We start from the raw sequence: 21,462 nt of genomic DNA, 5'->3' as shown, positions 1-21,462 counted from the left end.
GGATAATTGGGAGCCATTATGTGGGAACTAAACCCCCAGATTTTCTACAGTAGCTACAAGTGTTCTTTATTGCAGAGCCATTTCTCCAGCCCCTAGAAATAGACATGTTTAGTAGTATACTTTGCTGGAAAATTGTCTCCAATGCAGTGCTCATTTTTAAATTTTCTTAAGGGTAAGTCAATTTTCTTCATGATAAAAATAATAAAAGAAAAATAGAAGGTTATTTTTTCTGTCATATGTAGTTATTTAATGTTGTGATCAAAATATAGTTTTTGAAAAAATTAATTAGAAGAGAAAAATCATAGAATTAAACATAACAATCCAAAAGGTATGAAATACAGTAGAGAAAATTCTAAGAGGAAACTATAGTTATTACAGTGCCGACATTAGCAGCAATAACAACCACAACCACCAAGACATATCAACTAAATGCATTCTCAAGGTCTTACAAAAACAAGAACCCAGAATGAGTGCAAAAAATGGGGGGTGGGGGGCTGATGAAATGGCTCTGTAGTTAAGAGAACTTACTGCTCTTGCAGAGGATCTAAGTTAAATTTTTCCCTCTCCATCCGTATATGTATATATACTTGTATATGTATATATAATAAGGTTTACACAAAGTAAAACTTACCTGGATTTAGATAAATTTTCCCAGTTGGACTCAAAGACGTTTGGGTCTCATCCCTAGCACTGTTTGGAAGACAATAGTGATAACCACATCATAAAAACAAGCAAGATATCGAAAGAGGACAGTAACTAAAACAAGAGCCTTTCTAACACCAATAAGAATAGCAAAGCAAAGGACAAAATAATGAACTAAATAGTAATAAAGATGAAAGATTTAAAAAGCTAGTAAAAGATAGCAAGTGGGGATGAGAAGGAAGATGAGAAAGATCTGTCTGAAGAATAAGCGAAAAAGAAAAAGGTAAACAATTTTAAAGAAGAAAAGAGAAAAGAAATATATAAAATATATTTCATATATATATATATATAATATATATACACATTATATATTCAGGCCAAGTAGGTATAACAAAAAAGCCAATTTTAGTAAAAATATGTGAAATAAAGTAAAAAATCTTTTTGTTTGCCAAGAAGGTTAGTTATATGGGAAAGAGTGGATTTTCTCCACCAGGGCTGACCAGATGATGTTTCAGTGACTTCTCAGGCTATGTGCCTTGTGGGAGAACGTAGGTTGTGGCTGACTCTCTTTCTGTAGTGCTTAACACTGCAGCTTGTGTGTTAGTGACTTTTTTTGTCGCTGTGATAAAATACTTGACAAAATCAGTCTAAAGAAGGAGACAGTGCTTCATGGAGGGGAAGTCATGGCCCTAGGAGTGTGACCAGGAGTGGTCAGATTGCATTTGCAGTCAAGAAGCACAGAGTCAAGGCTCTGCTGGCGTTCTTCATTTTATTCCCTTCAAGACCCCACAGAATGGTGCCACATTTAGGGTGTGTTTTTATACTCTACCATTTTTTGAAAATATTCTCATAGATATACCATCAGGTCTGTTTCCATGGTGATTTAAAATTCAATCAAATTGGCAGTGAAGATTAATCATCACATTGTAATGTTTTGTTACTAGAGACATGTATGACATTTCTCAGTTATTTTGCAAATAGGAGAGTTTTCAAATAGTCACTTATCACCCACAGCCCTGACAGCAGTTTACTTTAGTATTGTTTGTTTTTTTCCTTCACGGTCTGATACTGCAAACCTCTCTGTCTGGCACCTTATGGGATGCCTGCTAGGGACAGATAGGGTGATGCTTTCTATAGTGAAATGGGGAGGGTGGTATAATGGCAAGTTTTTTGCACACTACTACTTCACAGACTCTGGAGTTCCTAGGTTTAGCTCCTACACTCAATCACATTTAATCACTTGTTGCCTTACTACCCAGTTCATACAGCTGGTTTCCTTAGTTTTTTATAGTCTGAAAGTGAAAGCAACCTTTGTGACTTTATGTACCACAGTGTATTTACCTCTACACAGACCTCTTATTGCCTTTTTTGATTTATTTATTTTGGAATTTTTCTATAGGCAAACTAACTTTCAAGGCAGATATCCATTCACTTATTCAGTAAATTGATATTTGCTGTGGGTTCTAGAGATAGAAACATAAAGAGATTTTTGACTCCAGACTAAAAATCTCAGACAAGACCTTTTCAAGATGACTGCTGGGGGCCAGTAATATGACACTTGCCATCTGTTTATACTCTCTGACCTCCACATATACGTGGTATAGCACTTCTAGGAAGGAATTCTCTGTCTGTCTGTCTGTCTGTCTGTCTTGTCTGTCTGTCTGTCAAATGCAACACTCACAAACACACGAAGTGTACATATGTGTTTAAAAGATATCTCCCTGTTATCTACACTATAGGATACTTTGGGAAGAGAGGAAAATTTGCCTAATCTGGAATGACACATAGATTCCAGGCTTTTGTCTTTTTAGACTGATTGATGATTTATAAGCTATTTCACTTTGATTCTGTTGTGTACTTCTGTAATGTTTTCACTTGATTCTAGTTTCTGCTGAACACTTCTGCCTTTTAATTCTCTTAGTATGTTTGGACTTAATTCTGTGTTCCTGTAGTCTATAGTCTTAAAATTGATGCTGGCTGTTCTGTTAGAATATTTCTATCTTGAAGATGGAGAAAATAAATCTGTTTTTTCCTGAACTATATTGTAGTTAGAATTTTACACAAATTTTATATTCTTTTTTAAAGTAATATTGAAGAAATGGTTCCTTGAGTGAGGCAGTGTTTAAAAAAGTTCTTTTATGGCTGGGCAGTGGTGGTTCATGCCTTTAATCTCAGCATTTGGGATGCAGAGGCAGGCAGATCTCATGAGTTTGAAGCCAACCTCATCTACAGAGTAAATTCCAGAATAGCCAAGGCTACACAGAGAAACACTGCCTTAAAAAAAATCCCTTATCCAGAGAGATCTAAGCATTATAAATATTGATAAATTCTTTTCCTTTTTCTTCGAGCTGAGTAAACCAAATATTGGCATAATTACTTTGTAGAGAGAGAAAATAAATAATGAGTTTAGTCTTTGTGTTTCTCAGAGTAAATCAGTTAGTGAGCAGATCAAAATGTAATCTTCTAGAAACTTTATGCTTTCCTTTTGAGTTTTTTTTCTTTTTTGATTCACATATATCCTGCTAATTTCCCATTTGTTTAATTTGTTTTTTGTTTTGTTTTATTTTGTTTTTCTATTTTGAATTACTGTAATGTTCAGGCAACAATCAGTAGCAGAAAAGGAGTTAACTGTCAGACTTGGATATAGAAATGAAAGAAACAGTGTTTATGTGGGTCCACATTCTGCCCATCTCTAGCCTGGTTCTGAGCTTCAGAGAAGTGTGGAGACACCATACAAGGGGTAAGAAGGCACAGTCTGAGATGTCTGAGATGTGGGAAGTTCTGGGGTCCAAGGCTGGGTCAAGGAGCCCTGGACTCTTGAGCATCCAGGTGCTGCTAGTAGTCACAGATCTGAGAGCTGAGTCGGGGTTAGGGGTGGGGGTTGGGCGGGGACAGCATCAATGGGAGATGGAGGGCTTGGTGGGGTGGTGGGAGGGACAGGGAAAGGGCAGCTCTGGCTTGTCTCAGTGGTGATTGTCCTTAGCTTGGTGGAGGCAGGCTGGAAGTGCAGAGAGGCCTTCTATGGGAGAGTTAGCTGTGGCTCTGTAGAAGACCTGCATGTTTCCCATGCCTGTGATAGATGAGAGAGACAGTCCATGTTTATCCATATCGTTTATTGACTGTTCAATGTAGAAAATGGATGTATGCTGAACTGTACCCACTTCTTAGGGTGGACCTGGGATTAAATACCATTTGCAGGGAGGAATATTTGGGAAGAAAAACTTACTGGCTAAGGCCTGAGGGCCTCTACGTACCTTTTTAGCATGGAGAACTCAGTTCTGGGCCTAAGGCCACAGGCCACATTTCCTTACTTGGGGAGTGTAGCACTTGTTCCTGGCCAGGAATCTGGCAAGGAGTGGGGAATCGCCTAAGTCTCAGGTGTGTGCCCACAGTGTCTCCGGGTCTCAACATGCTTTCCTTACCAATCTAACTGGCATGGCTTTACCATCCCACAGTTATAACTACTAATGTTATAAAAAGATGATATAAGAGAACAATGGATGGATACTGTTTTCATTAGGTGTACTTGGTGGGAAAATATTCCCTGCTACTTACTGGTGGCATATGGATAGTTTACAGCTTTTCAATAAAAAGAAAGGTACTTGTAGCTCTAAAACTTTGTTTATAGTAATACAGGCAATTACTTTATGTTCAAAAATCATGAAATTTGAAGTGGAAGTATTTCAAGTACATTTGTATAATATATCTCTAAGCACTTAAAAACCTATGTCTGAAAAATTCTATTATTCTAGCAAATTAAGTTTAATGTGTAAAAGAATTAAATTTAATCACAGTTTTCATTTTTTCTATATATTCTACATAACACTAGAAGCATCGCTGCATGTGTTCTTAGTTCAGAAAATTAAAATGTAAGGAAATATGAAGTGGTGTCATGCATATAACAAAAGTGTGCAGGTTGCTCAGTGAATACTGAATGATTCTGAATTTGAGGATAGAGGCAGACAGACTGGTCGTAGGATCTTGTTGAGCTAGACTTAGTCCTGTGGGTTTGTAGGTAATTTCTCTTTTACTACTCTTAGGTTTAACAGTACAAGGCGGCTGTGGAAGTCTGTATATACCAGGGAGAGACTAGGCTGAGCGAAATACATGCAGTCCCTTGATAACTCTCCAGCTTCTCTGACTTATGTTGCTTGTCCTTGGTTGTCAGGTTGTAAAATCTAGTTTTACATCACAAGATGGCCAGTTCAGGAGCCAAAACTGGAGATGATCTTCTTGTAGTTACTCATCGCCACCAGTTTTTTATGTTTGTCTCAGCATTCAATTCATAATTGAATATGGAGGCAAAATATGATTTTTAAGAGATCTTAGATCTATTTAGTTGATTGGAACTTGTTCTTTTCCTGGATAGGTTATTTTAATTAAGTATATTTGTCAGATGTAATTTTATAAATAGTGGTAGTTTGAAACCATGGTTCACTGGGCAAAAGGAAAAAATTTCACTCGTGAATTTTAAGTTAGCAATAGCCCATGGGCTATCATAAAAAGAAGCTTCAGTTTGATGACGCTCTGGTAGGCTTGTGTTTACTTTTCCTTGAAGCTTAAAGATAGCCTCTGTTGGGTGGGGGAGGGATTTCATTTGTCTTGTAGTTTTGTGTGTAAAATTTATTAGAGCTTCAAAATGGTAATATCTTATGTCCTGGGAATTGATGAATGGTTTTGGGCAACTCAACCTGATAGCTACCCTTTGTGTTTAGAAGTCTTCACTAGTCACTGTTATTTTGTATTGTATTTACATTGGATATATCCTTGACTTCATAGAGATAGTGAGGTGGATCTTGAAAAACCAGAGTTCTGTATATCCCTTTGTTGTGGAGGGTTAAGGGTAATGGGCATAACCTTGCTAATCCTCAAATTTTCTTTCTGTAAGATAATTAAAATAGATATTTGTAATGACTCTGGCATGTTTGTGAGACTGGTTCCAGAGCAGTTTAAGGAATGTACATGGCACCATTCTGTGGTAGTAGTATTCAAATTTGTTTAGAGTTTTCTAAAATAACTAATTTTAAGACAATAATGGTTCATATGGAAAAAATTCCCAGATTTGATTGCATATTTAGTTATTTCTGATTGCCAACTTTATAGTTATAGATCATAAAGATTTATAATAGCAAATTATGTGCATAAATATACAAGGTTATTCTTTTTAAGCTTTTCAGTGAAAATAATGGAAAGATAATTTTGAAAGTCAGCCTTTTGAATACTTTTGGGGGTTGAATTCTGCTAAAGGTTTCTTAGACTTATAATTGATTGACACTTTCTTCCTTGTCTATTATTAGCTATATAATTTAAAAAAGACACCAAGAATTTGAAGACTGCATATTTTATTGATATACCAAGTAAGAAAATATTGTTTTAAAGGTTGTAGGTTTTGTTTTTGGCCTACAAATTCACCGTTGGTTTCTTATTTCATGGTTTTAGATTGTGCACTCATTATAGTCTGTTCCTCACAAGAAAACAGTTGAAATTCTTTTTATTATTACTTGTATTGATAGCATGTGTGCCCTGGTGCCTGTTTGGAGGTCAGAAACAATGCTGTGGAATTGTTTTTTTCTTTCCAGTTTTACATGGTGCTGAGGATTAAACTTAGGTCACCAAGCTTGTGCAACAAATACTTTTACTTGCTGAGCCATCTTAACAACCTGAATGATTTTTCAAAAAATTTAAATCAGAATTTAAGTTATGGGATAGAGAAGAGATTGTACTTGGGTTTTTTGTTGTTGTCGTTGTTGTTTTTGTTTGTTCTTTGGGTTTTTTTTAATGTATCTTTTGCTAGACTGTGATCTCTCTCTACCTAGGTGTTTGTTATTGGTTTAAAGACCGGTAAGTTTGGATTGTTTTACTTTTTGTCAGTGAGAAATACATGTTTGAGAGAAAAGGCTTGGAATGTCTTGTCAAAGGGTGTACTACCTTGAACTCCAATTAGTACTTTTGACCTTACTTGCTTGGTTTGTACCTGTTTTGGCTGCTAATTATTGACTCACATGACCTGGTCTTTATAGAGGCTCCATTCTTTGAGATAACACTGCTCACATTGTTCTGCAGCTTCTCAGCCAGCAGCATTTATAGAGGTACTTTTTGCTTCTATGGGATAGTATGGCTTCACTTGGATTGGGTGCCTAGCAAGTTCATTTTACAGTCTCAACAATAATGTATATTTACCTAAGTGATGTTCCTCGGTGTTGAAATTATAGATGGTAAAACTTCCAGCATAGAATGGGAAACAAGGGAGAACCAAGTCCAGCCAGCTAGGCAGCGTGTTGTAGTATAACCCCAGAGCTAACCTGAGGACCCTGAAAACTAACATTTTCCCACGAGGCAGTTTGGGCACCATGAACAACGCAGGACTAAATCGGAGAAGGTAGCTGCTTTGATCCAGAAACTAAATTCTGACCTTCAGTTCAGACTTGCCCAGAATGTCGGGACCACCCACAATCTGCTGAGCATTTGTCTGAAGAGGGCCACAGTCCAGGGTGCTTAGCATGTGTTCCCGCACATTGTGCCTCAGGAAGGCAAGCCAGTCACCAACCAGAAGAGCTCTGGATGATGCTGGATCTTTTCTTGTTTGAAGGTTATGAGACTTATATTCATGAAAAAAAAAAAAACAACATTGAAGAATTTGAGTTTAGTCAGTCTTACCTGTTTTTTTGGGACAAGGTTAAATGTTGTTATTCCTTCTTGAATGCTTTTGTGGACACAACCCAGAAAAAAGAGCCTGAAGATGGAAGACTGGTGCAGTATTTGCTTATGAACCTTACAAATGATGGTGGACAATGGGATATACTTGTCAATATTGTTGAAAAATATGGCGTTGTTCCTAAGAAATGCTTCCCTGAATTGCATACAACAGAGGCCACCAGTAGAATGAACAATATCTGAATCACAAGATGACAGAATTCTGTATATGACTTCGGAACCTGGTACACAGTGGAGCAAACAAAGGAGAAATCTCATCTACACAAGATGCCATGATGGAGGAGATATTCAGAGTAGTGTGCATCTGTTTGGGTAACCCACCAGAGACCTTCACCTGGGAGTAGCAAGATAAAGATTAAAAACTACCACAAGGTTGGCTCCATAACACCCTTGCAGTTTTACAGGGAACACCTGCAGCCACTCTTCAATATGGAAGATAAGATTTGTTTTGTGAATGACCCAACAGCCCCAGCACAACTACAATAAATTGTACATAGTAGACTACTTGAGCAATATGATTGGAGGGAGAAAAATGCTATATAACAACAAGCCCATTGACTTCTTGAAAAAGATGGTTGCTGCCTCCATCAGAGATGGAGGGGCTGTATGGTTTGGTTGTGATGTTGGAAAGTACTTCAGTGGCAAGCTGGGCCTCAGTGGCAAGCTGGGCTTCAGTGACATGAATGTCTATGACCACAAGTTAGTGTTCAGTGTCGTCTTGAAGAACATGAATAAAGCTGAGAGGTTGGCTTTTGGTGAATCACTCATGACCCACACCATGACTTTCACTGCTGTCTCAGAGAAGGATGAGGAGGAAGGTGCATTTGTGAAATGGAGAGTAGAGAATTCATGGGGTGAAGACCATGGCCACAAAGGTTACCTGTGCATGACCGATGAGTGGTTCTCTGAGTATGTCTATGTGGTGGTGGTGGACAAGAAGCATGTGCCAGAAGAGATGCTGACTATGTTAGAGCAGGAGCCCATTGTCCTGTCATCATGGGACCCCATGAGGTCTTTGGCGGAATGAATGAGTGGACCACCTCCAGCTCTTTCCTCCTCCCATGGGATCAGATGTAGCTGCCAAGGACAGATCCTGGAACTGTAACCAAAGTTACATGGGTGGCTGTTCCCACAGGATACAGTCAGACTCTTGGGTTTCCAGTCTCTTCCAGGAACCTCTTTGAGAAAAATGCTTTATGCTAAAACAAAATATTCATAAAGAAAAAAATAAAGGGGAATGATTGGGGCATCCTGTCTGCTCTCCTCATCTCTGAGGGCTCAGGATCTTTTAGCAAAATAATTGGATGTAGCTGTCCACTGTTGTCATCTTCGTGTTTGTGGTAAGACAGAGTAAGATGAGCGGCTGAGGTGTGCGGAGAACAAACAGTCCTGGGCTCCTTGTTCCTAGAGTAGATTAGGGAGGGTTAGTCAGGAATTTGAACTCTCAACACTGCATGCTGCCACACAGGTCACTGTCCTTCCTACCTGGCAGTCGCTGAATTCAACTTCTGCAAGGTTGTTTCATATGACTCATAGTTCGAGAAGGGAAGACTGATTGGCACTGACATAATTCCTTCCTGTTCTGAACGGTGGGGCTCACCTGGACCAGGTTAAACTTCATTGGGCCCGAACTGTCATCACTAGGGTCACCCCATTGAATGCTTTTATGTCTGTCTCTGCATTGGGGGTTGGGTGGGGAGAAAAACTGAAGCTCATTCTTTCTGATAACTCGATGGTACTGAGAAGCTTTTGAATAAAAGACTTTGCTAGATGAGGAAAAAAAAGGATGTGGAACGCTCGCTGATCCCGGCCCACAGCTCACTGCTCCCAAACCCCTTGGGAGAGAGAGCTCACCGCTCAGACAGGTGGGTACTCCTAAGACTGCAGATCGGGAGAGACCACCAATACTGCCCACCCCTGCCCACATCCCTGGCCCAAGAGGAAACTGTATACAACCTCTGGGAACCGGAAGATAGGGGCACTCAAGTGGCAGCTCCCCCGTGATCCAGATACCGCCCGGACCTGAAGGGACCGATCAACAGTTCTCTGCACCCAAATCCCGTGGGAGGGAGAGCTAAACCTTCAGAGGGGCAGACACGCCTGGGAAACCAGAAGAGACTACACTCTGCCCACATTTCTGACTCCAGAGGAAAACACCTAATGCCATCTGGGACCCTGGTGCACGGGGGCTCCAGGAAAAGGCGGTGCAGGCCCTCCTGGTTACCGCTCTCACGGAGAGCTCAAAAGAAGCCCCCCCACGAGCAACTTGAGTCACGGGACCACAGGTAAGATCAACTTTTCTGCTCCAAGTGACCTGCCTGGTGAACTCAGGACACAGGTCCACAGGAAAGACTACATGCCCGAAAGCAGAACACTCTGTTCCCACAACTGGCTGAAAGAAAACAGGAAAACAGGTCTACAGCACTCCTGACACACAGGCCTATAGGATGGTCTAGCCACTGTCAGAAATAGCAGAACAAGGTAACACCAGAGACAACCTGATGGCGAGAGGCAAGCGCAGGAACCCAAGCAACAGAAACCAAGACTACATGGCATCATCAGAGCCCAATTCTCCCACCAAAGCAAACACTGAATATCCAAACACACCAGAAAAGCAAGATCTAGATTTAAAAATCATATTTGATCATGATGCTGGAGGACTTCAAGAAAGACATGAAGAACTCCCTTAGAGAAACGCAGGAAAACATAAATAAACAAGTAGAAGCCTATAGAGAGGAATCACAAAAATCCGTGAAAGAATTCCAGGAAAACACAATGAAACAGGTGAAGGAATTAAAAATGGAAATAGAAGCAATAAAGAAAGCACAAAGGGAAACAACCCTGGATATAGAAAACCAAAGGAGGAGACAAGGAACCGCATATACAAGCATCACCAACAGAATACAAGAGATAGAAGAGAGTCTCTCAGGAGCAGAAGATTCTATAGAAATCATTGACACAACTGTCAAAGATAATGTAAAACGGAAAAAGCTACTGGTCTAAAACATACAGGAAATCCAGGACTCAATGAGAAGATCAAACCTAAGGATAATAGGCATAGAAGAGAGTGAAGACTTCCAGCTCAAAGGACCAGTAAATATCTTCAACAAAATCATAGAAGAAAACTTCTCTAACCTAAAGAAAGAGATGCCCATAAGCATACAAGAAGCCTACAGAACTCCAAATACATTGGACCAGAAAAGAAACTCCTCCCATCACATAATAGTCAAAACACCAAATGCACAAAATAAAGAATATTAAAAGCAGTAAGGGAAAAAGGTCAAATAACATATAAAGGCAGACATCAGAATCACACCAGACTTCTCACCAGAGACTATGAAAGCCAGAAGATCCTGGACAGATGTCATACAGACCCTAAGAGAACACAAATGCCAGCCCAGGTTACTCTCAAAACTCTCAATTAACATAGATGGAGAAACCAAGATATTCCATGATAAAACCAAATTTACACAGTATCTTTCTACAAATCCAGCCCTACAAAGGGTAATAAATGGTAAAGCCCAACACAAGGAGGCAAGCAACACCATAGAAAAAGCAAGAAACTAATCGTCTTGGCAACAAAACAAAGAGAAGAAAAGCACACAAACATAACCTCACATCCAAATATGAATATAACAGGAAGCAATAATCACTAATTCTTAATATCTCTCAACATCAATGGTCTCAACTCCCCAATAAAAAGACATAGATTAACAAACTGGATACACAATGAGGACCGTGCATTCTACTGCCTAAATATCTATGCTCCAAATACAAGGGCACCTACATATAAAAGAAACCTTATTAAAGCTCAAAGCACACATTGTACCTCACACAATAATAGTAGGAGATTTCAACACCCCACCCTCATCAATGGACAGATCATGGAAACAGAAATTAAACAGAGACATAGACAGACTAAGAGAAGTCATGAACCAAATGGACTTAACAGATATTTATAGAACATTCTATTCTAAAACAAAAGGGTATACCTTCTTCTCACCACTCATGGTACTTTCTCCAAAATTGACCATATAATTGGTCATAAAACAGGCCTCAACAGATACAGAAAGATAGAAATAATCTCATGCGTCCTACTAGACCACCTCGGGCTAAAGCTGGTCTTCAATAACAATAAGGGAAGAATGCCCACATATAAATGGAAGTTGAACAATGCTCTACTCAACGATAACCTGGTCAAGGAAGAAATAAAGAAAGAAATTAAAGACTTCTTAGAATTTAATGAAAATGAAGGTACAACATACCCAAACTTATGGGACACAATGAAAGCTGTGCTAAGAGGAAAACTTATAGCTCTGAGTGCCTGCAGAAAGAAACAGAAGAGAGCATATATCAGCAGCTCGACAGCACACCTAAAAGCTCTAGAACAAAAAGAAGCCAATACATCCAGGAGGAGTAGAAGGCAGGAAATAATCAAACTCAGAGCTGAAATCAACCAAGTAGAAACAAAAAGGACCATACAAAGAATCAACAGAACCAAAAGTTGGTTTTTTGAGAAAATCAACAAGATAGATAAACCCTTAGCCAGACTAATGAGAGGATGCAGAGAGTATGTACAAATTAACAAAATCAGAAATGAAAAGGGAGACATAACTACAGAATCAGAGGAAATTCAAAAAAAATCATCAGATCCTACAACAAAAGCCTATATTCATCAAAACTTGAAAATCTGCAGGAAATGGACAATTTCCTAGACAGATAGCAGGTACCGAAGTTAAATCAGGAACAGATAAACCATTTAAACAACCCCATAACTCCTAACGAAATAGAAGTAGTCATTAAAGGTCTCCCAAACCAAAAAGAGCCCAGGTCCAGATGGGTTCAGTGCAGAATTCTATCAGACCTTCATAGAAGACCTCATACCAATACTATCCAAACTATTCCACAAAATTGAAACAGATGGAGCACTACCTATGAAGCCACAATCACTCTTTATACGTAAACCACACAAAGACCCAACAAAGAAAGAGAACTTCAGACCAATTTCCCTTATGAATATCGACGCAAAAATACTCAATAAAATTCTGGCAAACCGAATCCAAGAGCACATCAAAACAATCATCCACCATGATCAAGTAGGCTTCATCCCGGGCATGCAGGGATGGTTTAATACACGGAAAACCATCAACATAATTCATTATATAAACAAACTGAAAGAACAAAACCACATGATCATTTCATTAGATGCTGAGAAAGCATTTGACAAAATTCAACACCCTTCATGATAAAAGTCCTGGAAAGAATAGGAATTCAAGGCCCATACCTAAACATAGTAAAAGCCATATACAGCAAACCAGTGGCTAACATTAAACTAAATGGAGAGAAACTTGAAGCAATCCCACTAAAATCAGGGACTAGACAAGGCTGCCCACTCTCTCCCTACTTATTCAATATAGTTCTTGAAGTTCTAGCCAGAGCAATCAGACAAGAAAAGGAGATCAAGGGGATACAGATTGGAAAAGAAGAAGTCAAAATACCACTATTTGCAGATGATAGGATAGTATATTTAAGTGATCCCAAAAGTTCCACCAGAGAACTACTAAAGCTAATAAACAACTTCAGCAGAGTGGCTGGGTATAAAATTAACTCAAATAAATCAGTAGTCTTCCTCTACACAAAAGAGAAACAAGCCGAGAAAAAAATTAGGGAAATGACACCCTTCATAGTAGTCCCAAATAATATAAAATACCTTGGTGTGACTTAATCAAGCAAATAAAAGATCTGTATGATAAGAACTCCAAGCCTCTGAAGAAAGAAATTGAAGACCTCAGAAGATGGAAAGATCTCCTATGCTCATGAATTGGCAGGATTAATATAGTAAAAATGGCCATTTTACCAAAAGCGATCTACAGATTCAATGCAATCCCCATCGAAATACCAATCCAATTCTTCAGAGAGTTAGACAGAACAATTTGCAAATTCATCTGGAATAACAAAAAGCCCAGGATAGCTAAAAGTATCCTCAACAATAAAAGGACTTCAGGGGGAATCACTATTCCTGAACTCAAGCAATATTACAGAGCAATAGTGATAAAAACTGAATGGCATTGGTACAGAGACAGACAGATAGACCAGTGGAATAGAATTGAAGACCCAGAAATGAACCCACACACCTATGGTCACTTGATTTTTGACAAAGGAGCCCAAACCATCCAATGGAAAAAAGATAGCATTTTCAGCAAATGGTGCTGGTTCAACTGGAGGTCAGTATGTAGAAGAATGCATATCGATCCATGTTTGTCACCCTGTACAAAGCTTAAGTCCAAGTGGATCAAGGACCTCCACATCAAACCAGATACATTCAAACTAATAGAAGACAAAGTGGGGAAGCATCTTGAACACATGGGCACTGGAGAAAATTTCCCGAACAAAACACCAATGGCTTATGCTCTTAAGACCAAGAATCGACAAATGGGATCTCATAAAACTGCAAAGCTTCTGTAAGGCAAAGGACACTGTGGTTAGGACAAAACGACAATCAACAGATTGGGAAAAGAACTTTACCAATCCTACAACAGATAGAGGGCTTATATCCAAAATATACAAAGAACTCAAGAAGTTAGATCGCAGGGAGACAAATAACCCTATTAAACAAAGAATTCACAGCTGAGGAATGCCGAATGGCTGAGAAACACCTAAAGAAATATTAAACATCTTTAGTCATAAGGGAAATGCAAATCAAAACAACCCTGAGATTTCACCTCACACCAGTGAGAATGGCTAAGATCAAAAACTCAGGTGACAGCAGATGCTGGCGAGGATGTGGAGAAAGAGGAACACTCCTCCATTGGTGGTGGGATTGCAGACTCTTAAAATCATTCTGAAAATCAGTCTGGAGGTTCCTCAGAAAATTGGCCATTGAACTACCTGAGAACTCAGCTATACCTCTCTTGGGCATATACCCAAAAGATGCCCCAACATATAACAAAGACACGTGCTCCACTATGTTCGTAGCAGCCTTATTTATAATAGCCAGAAGCTGGAAAGAACCCAGATGCCCTTCAACAGAGGAATGGATACAGAAAGTGTGGTACATCTACACAATGGAATATTACTCAGCTATCAAAAACAATGACTTTATGAAATTCATAGGGAAATGGATGGAACTAGAAAATATCATCCTGAGTGAGGTAACCCAATCACAGAAAAACACACATGGTATGTACTCATTGATAAGTGGCTATTAGCCCAAATTCTTGAATTACCCTAGATGCACAGAACACATGAAACTCAAGAAGGATGACCAAAATGCAAATGCTTCACTCCTTCTTTAAAAGGGGAACAAGAATACCCTTGGCAGGGAATAGGGAGGCAAAGTTTACAACAGAGGCAGAAGGAACACCCATTCAGAGCCTGCCCCACATGTGGCCTATACATATACAGCCACCAAACTAGATAAGATGGATGAAGCAAGGAAATGGAGGCCGACAGGAACCGGATGTAGATCTCTCCTGAGAGACACAGCCAGAATACACCAAATACATAGTTGAATGCCAGCAGCAAACCACTGAACTGAGAGCGGGACCCCTGTTGAAGGACTCAGAGAAAGGACTGGAAGAGCTTGAAGGGGCTCTCAACCCTGTATGAACAACAGTGCCAACCAACCAGAGCTTCCAGGTCCTAAACCACTACCCAAAGAATATATACCTGGACTGACCCTGGGCTCCAACGTCATAGGTAGCAATGAATAGCCTAGTAAGAGCACCAGTGGAAGGGGAAGCCCTTGGTCCTGCCAAGACTGAACACCCAGTGAACGTGATTGTTTGGGGGAGGGTGGTAATGGTTGGAGGATGGGAAAGGGAAGCCCCTATAGAAGGGGAGAGGGGTTATCGGGATGTTGGCCCGGAAACTGGGAAGGGGAATAACAATCGAAATGTAAATAAGAAATACTCAAGTTAATAAAGATAAAAAAAAAAGGATGTGGAACAAAACAGAGTCATTACCACTTTTTATTCATGTGTTTAAATGTTTTGCCTTTCACATAAATTATCTCATATTTACACCAAGATTAAGAATTTTTTAGGGCTGGAGAGAGGGCTCAGAGGTTAAGAGCACTGGCTGCTCTTCCAGAGGTCCTGAGTTCAATTCTCAGCAACCACATGATGGCTCACAACCATCTATAAAGTGATCTGGTGCCTGTTTCTGGTCTGTGGACATACATAACATCTGCAGGAAGAACACTGTATACATAATAATAAATAAATCTTAAAACAGAGCATTTTCAGCAGTCAGAGAAGATGCACCTAATCCTCAAAAGACTGGAGGCCCCAGGGGGTTTAGAGGTCTGGTGGGGTGGGTGGGGTGGGTACATTCTCCTGGAGAAGGAGGTATGGGATGTGGAACAGTTGGAGGGTGGACCAGGTAAATAAACAATAAAAATAGAACATTTTATATACAGTTTTTATTTTATTTGTCTTATTTACTTGCTTGTTTAATATAACAGAATTAAAGTGAAAAAGTAAACCCTATTTTTTCAAGTTGATTTGAAGTGATTTAATTTATACAAAGTGTTTGGTGTGACTAATGAAGATGTTATGCATAGTTAAGAGGACAGATGTAAATCTCACAACCCTGTGCTCATTCTCACATCAAGTAATCACTGAGCACTTATTAATGGTATTCACAGTTGCAAACCATTGTGCTTTCTTCTTCAGTAATTGTCTTGTGTTCTCAGTTTCTCCCTTTTTTGTAATTGATGACCTTTATGATAATTTTATGTATTTATTGTCTTTGAAAGTCAGTCCAGGTCTTCTAAAACTGTGGCTTGTTTCTTGCTCTCCAGCCTAACATTATTTTGTTTGTTTTTTGTTTTTCAAGATAGGGTTTTGCTATGTAGCCTTGGCTGTCCTGGAACTCACTCTATAGAACAGGCTGGCCTCAAACCCAGAGATTAACATGGTTATTTTTGTTTAAAACAGCTTCCCATAATATTTTCTTTTCTTTGTGAACCAACTGCTCAAGCAGAATGTGCTGTAATTAACTCTGTGGTGGCTAATCTTATCATTTAGGAGATCTCTAGGTATGTCTTTGAAGGCATTGTACAGAGAAGTAATTTAGCTGAGGATGGAAAATTCACCAAAGCACCTTTTCACAGTCTACAAAGTTAAAGAGGAGGCAGGTAGCTGAGTGCTGCATGCATCTGTCTTTCTTGCCTTACTTTAGAGAAAGTGTGTGATCAGCTGCCCTGTGCCTGCTACAGTGGACCTGTCTCTTAAAGCCATGAGCTAAAATAAATCCTCCCTTAATCTTCCTTTTGTCAGGATACTCTTAAATTTTAAAATCCCTAGTATAAAAGAGACATTAATATTTATATGTCAGAAATTGAGTTTGATGTCAGACCTTAATTTTTAATGACATTTGATTACATATGACATTTAAATTATTTATTATTGCACATGTCTCTGTGTGTGCTCATATATATTGCGGTATTTGTGTATGGGAACATGTGCCACATGTGTGTAAAGAGGTTAGAGGACAACTTTGTGGAGTCAGTTTTCTCCATCCACTTTTTTAAAAATTAGATATATTTCTTTACTTACATTTCAAATGTTATTCCCCTTCCCGATTTCCTGTCCATAAGCCCCACTTATGCATTATGGTGCTGGGCAGGGGTCATCTCAGGCATGGTTTGCTCCCCCAAGCCTGTGTGGTGGTGGTTGTCTTAGGTCCTATAGTGCAGGTCTGGTAATTATCTTGTGCTTGCTTTTCCTCTGGTGTGGTCCCATGGGAGGGTCATCTGTCTCAGGCTCACCCCCGTCCTGGGCCCTCAGTCCCAGGAGGGGGGTTCTTTTAGTGGGCTTGCTCCTAGTCCTAGGAGTCTTCAGGGTCTGAGCAGCATGGGATTGGTGATTGTTTCAGGCTAGCTCCCTATCTGAGTCCCTCTTGGACTGGTGGTTATCTCAGGCTTGCTTTTTTCAGGGAGTGTGAGGCTACTAATCATTCAAATATTCATAGGTCAGAATACTGAGCTTAGACATAATTTCTTTCCTCTCTGCCACCTACTGACGCACATGGAACACAGCAGCCACAGTTGCAAGCTTCTAGGGGCAGCTGAATGGATTTTTTTTTTTAAATTGTTTTATTTATTTACATTCCAAAGGTTGCCTCCTTTCCCAGTCCCTACTCCAAGAATTCTTCACTGGGTCACTCCCTCCCCTTTAAATTTACTTTGTAGCAGCTCTTTGCTTGACTCTTTTCAGCATAAGATGTTTTATGTATTTCTTGTGTCAGTGAAGGAATTGTAATTGTAAGATGTTTTTGTAAATCTAGTTTAGAGAACACTCAGTTTGCCTTTTCAAGAAAAATTCCCCCCTCAATAATAAATAGTGTAGACTAAGAACATTTCTTTTTCCTTTTAACCTAGTCTGAGCTTGGGACACCAAATCAAAAGAGACATTTCAGTTTATTTTAGTCTCTCGAATTTCCCAATTTACTCTTTGTATCTTGGTTTTGGCTGGAGTTTCTTTTTAAGCCTTGTTCAAAAAGACAACCAACAGATGGGTAGCTTTAGATAGTATTTTGTGTGAAGATGAGTTATAAGTAAAAGTTAGTTGAAACATTAGAATTATGAGTGATTTTAGTGGTGATAAGGGGTCTATGGGGCTGAAGGTGGCTTAGTCAATAAAGTACTTGCTGTGCAAGCAGGAAGACCTGTGTTGGGGTCTCCAGCCCCCACACATATACTCATCCCATCTGGTTTCAGGTCTAGCGGTGTCATTTTGTTGTAATAATAAATCTCATTGACAGTGTATTTATCAGCATCTTATTGGTAAGAAGAGAACTGTAGCTGCTAATTCATGAATAGATTTGAACCCATTTTTTATTTTATGTCTTAATTTTTTCAAAAAGGGACTTTACATAGATCTTTGAAAGTGTGTGTTTTTGGTCTCTTAGAATTTACACTATTTATATTAAGCAATTCTGACTTAACCTATTTCATAATCCTAGTCTTTCCTTGAGAAATTTATAGCAGTAAAAGGCAAACAGAACCTTAGTGTTTCTTATTCCTGTCAACTGCCTCTCCTTCCATCTTTTGAGTCACTGTGTGAGCGACTGTGTAAAGATATTGTACATGTATTAGTTTAAACCAACAGACTTCTCAAATGGATTCTGTCACCTCATATCTTACAGATTCACTTTTTTAGCCACTATATATTTACATGTCTAATGCAGTTCAGCCACGCTTTAGCTTCTGGTCTCAGCTAGAAAAGAAAACCCAGTCCAAATTTTCATAAGAAGAATAAGGAATTGTGAAAAAGATGAAAGAACGTTTAGTGATTCAATATGGTGAAAGAGAAGTAAAGTTATGACTTGTATTTTTTTTTCTAAAAGCAGGGGATAAAAGCCTTACACTACCACCTCCATCACCACCACAACAGTAAAAACAGGAATGAACAAACTTTTGCCCATTGATAACTCTGAACATTAGTGGCCTCAATTCCCCAGTAAAAAGACACAAATTAATAGAATGGATTTGAAACCTAGGAATAATCTTTCTGTTATATCCAAGAAATGTACCCTAGCATAGATAGCAACTCAGAGTAATAGGATGGAAAAAATTCCAAGCAAATAGACCCAAGAAGTTAGCTGGTATAGCCATTTTAATATCTGACAAAATAGACTTCAGATCAAAACTACTCAAAGGAGATAGAGAAGGGCACTATATATTCATCAAAGGAAAAATCTACTGAGAGGACATTGCAGTTCTTAACATCTGTGTACCAAATACAAGGGCACCCATGTTTATAAAAGAAGCACTACACAGTTAAATCACACATTGACCCACACAGTGTTAGTGGGTTATAACTTTAATGTTTTCAAAGTCTTTTAATAATGATTCTTAAACACTTTAACCTCCCTTGTAGCCCACCACTCACTAGAAGTAGTGAAAAATAAAAGATTTTTTTTTTGTGGGGGGCAGTGGACCTGCTTAAAAAGGTTCTCTGAAACAACTCCAATCTGTATTGTCTGGAAATCAGCAGTTCAGTTCATAGGTTAGCAGTTAGTGGCAGCTCAGTCCACTCACAAACACCTCATGGATACACCAGCAGTCCAGTTTGGAAGAGGTGGGATAGCAAACACAAATCAGCATCAGTGGCACTACCTAGCAGAGACAGAAAGGACTCAGCCTCAGTATGAGTCAGCAGGAGAGTACAGGGCCTACAGGAATGCCAGAAGTTCTTAGCTATGCCTGTCTCAGCCAAGAGAAGATCAGTGGAGACTTGAGACCAATAAGCATTGCACAGCTAGCTCTATATGCAAGCCAGGCTTAATCCCTGATACTTTGTCGTCCTATTTATACCCTCAAAGTGTCCTTCACGTGTCTTGCCTCAGCACGTGCATCTCTCTCAGCTGATATCACACTGCTAATCATCAGCCTGAGTCCACAGAAGAGGCAAGAAACTGCAGTGTACCACCATAAGTTTTTTGGTGTGTTTCTTTCTATGGAGTCCCAACAAATAGAATTCAACTATGCAATGTAAGGCAGACCAATATATGTGTGTCTGTAGCAAAGAATCTCTCATCACGTGTCCTTTCACGTGCTTGCTTTAGCAGAACATCCTTTCTTCTGGGTCTGCTTCAGGAAAACACTCCTTTACATGTTTGCCCCAGCAAAACACCATCAAACACAAGTGACTTTCCAAAGAATCCTTAGATTCTATTTCAGTGGTTGTCTTAAATACTCCATTCTTACCAATAGACATGATATTCAGACAAAACTTAAATAGAAAAATGCTAGAGCTATCTGATATTATAAGCCAAATGAACCTAACAGTTATTTATGGAACATTTCACCCGAACTCAAAAGAATATGCCTTCTTTTCAGCAGCTCATGGAACTTTTCCTAAAATTGACCATATATTTGGACACCAGGCATATATTTGGGTCTGTTTATAGATGTCCTCTTTTTTTCCATAGACTGGTTGCCTATTTTTTCCCCAATATCCCACAGCTTTGATGGATGTATTTTCATGCGTCCGTCCGTCCGTCCTTCCTTCCTTCCTTCCTTCCTTCCTTCCTTCCTTCCTTCCTTCCTTCCTTTCTTTCTTTTCTTTCTTTTCTTTCTTTCTTTCTTTTCTTTCTTTCTTTCTTTCTTTCTTTCTCAAGGTTTTTAGAGACCCTAATTCTGCCATGTGTTGTCTCTTAATATATTCATGTTATGCATAGTAAGATAAACGAAGAGATTGAGACTCAGTTTGTGAAACTAGTTATTGAAATTTATTGTCATAGCTGCTATTACTAAAAGAAACAGATTTTCTATTTTGTAGTGTGTGTTTTTCAAGTGAGAAAATTAGAACTTTCCCCCTTTCATAGCATTGTTGTGAGATTTGAAGATTAGAACATGGAAAATTCCCTAAATCCCAATATGTAAAAATAATAACAAAAGTTTTCAGTTAATATTAGCTGTTATGTGTACTCTCCATTTTTGTTTTCCTTTTGTAAGTGCTTTTCTTAGTTTATACTCTAACATGATAGTGCCAAATTGAGAAAGTAATAGATTAGAATTAAGAAAGGTTGCCAATAAGATTTCCCTTGCCTGAAAATTAAACTTCTGTGTGTAATTGAAACTTTTATTAGTATTGCTGTATATGAATGTTGGAAGGAAAAAGGTTGCTCTCTCTCTCTCTCTCTCTTTCTCTCTAATAGAAGGGATAGGAATGTTAGCAACTAAGCAGAAACAACAACAAACAGACAAACAAGGGCTTAGTACAGTATGCTGCATTGAGAGTGAGTGAGTCAGGAAACAGTCTGGGCTGTACTTCCTATCTGCCATATAAAACAAGACTGAATAAAAATAAAAAACTTCTTCCTTCAGGAGTAAACTGCTAGCACAGTTATAGATCCTAATGAAACCAAAATGTATTATAGAAAATTTTACATTCACCTGCTTTTAAAAATGACAATTTTTTCATTTTGTCTCTTACAGAACAACTGTAACTTTTTTTAATATCTTTTTAGGTTGGTACAGAGGAGTTTCAACAAAGAAGCCTAATGTAAAGGTAATGGAAAATTCATCATTGTGGTCCTTAATGTATAGGATGTTGCTGTAAAATTATAGAAAATGCTGTCTTTTACCCTGCTTTA

The 21,462-nt window shown here is 38.9% G+C and overlaps 1 protein-coding gene, 1 non-coding gene and 1 pseudogene across 2 annotated transcripts in view; 2 read left to right on the top strand and 1 right to left on the bottom strand.

Moving 5' to 3' along the window:
• Dock3 (dedicator of cytokinesis 3) overlaps positions 1 to 21,462 on the top strand; it is a 341,809-nt gene that overhangs the window by 42,438 nt on the left and 277,909 nt on the right. Inside the window, exon 3 of the mRNA XM_032910506.1 lies at positions 21,337 to 21,377. Coding sequence (XP_032766397.1) covers positions 21,337 to 21,377 — 41 coding nt within the window. The remainder of the gene's footprint in view (positions 1 to 21,336; positions 21,378 to 21,462) is intronic.
• Positions 6,398 to 9,280, top strand: LOC116907505 (annotated as a pseudogene).
• Positions 17,298 to 17,428, bottom strand: LOC116908394. Its single transcript, XR_004388938.1, has one exon. It is a non-coding gene; the product is annotated as a small nucleolar RNA SNORA17 (small nucleolar RNA).

This window comes from Rattus rattus, chromosome 8 (genome assembly GCF_011064425.1).
Source record: "Rattus rattus isolate New Zealand chromosome 8, Rrattus_CSIRO_v1, whole genome shotgun sequence".
Classification (NCBI taxonomy): Eukaryota; Metazoa; Chordata; class Mammalia; order Rodentia; family Muridae; genus Rattus; species Rattus rattus.
The sequence above is the reverse complement of the archived record's forward strand: the minus strand, read 5'-3'. Positions and strand labels throughout refer to the sequence as shown.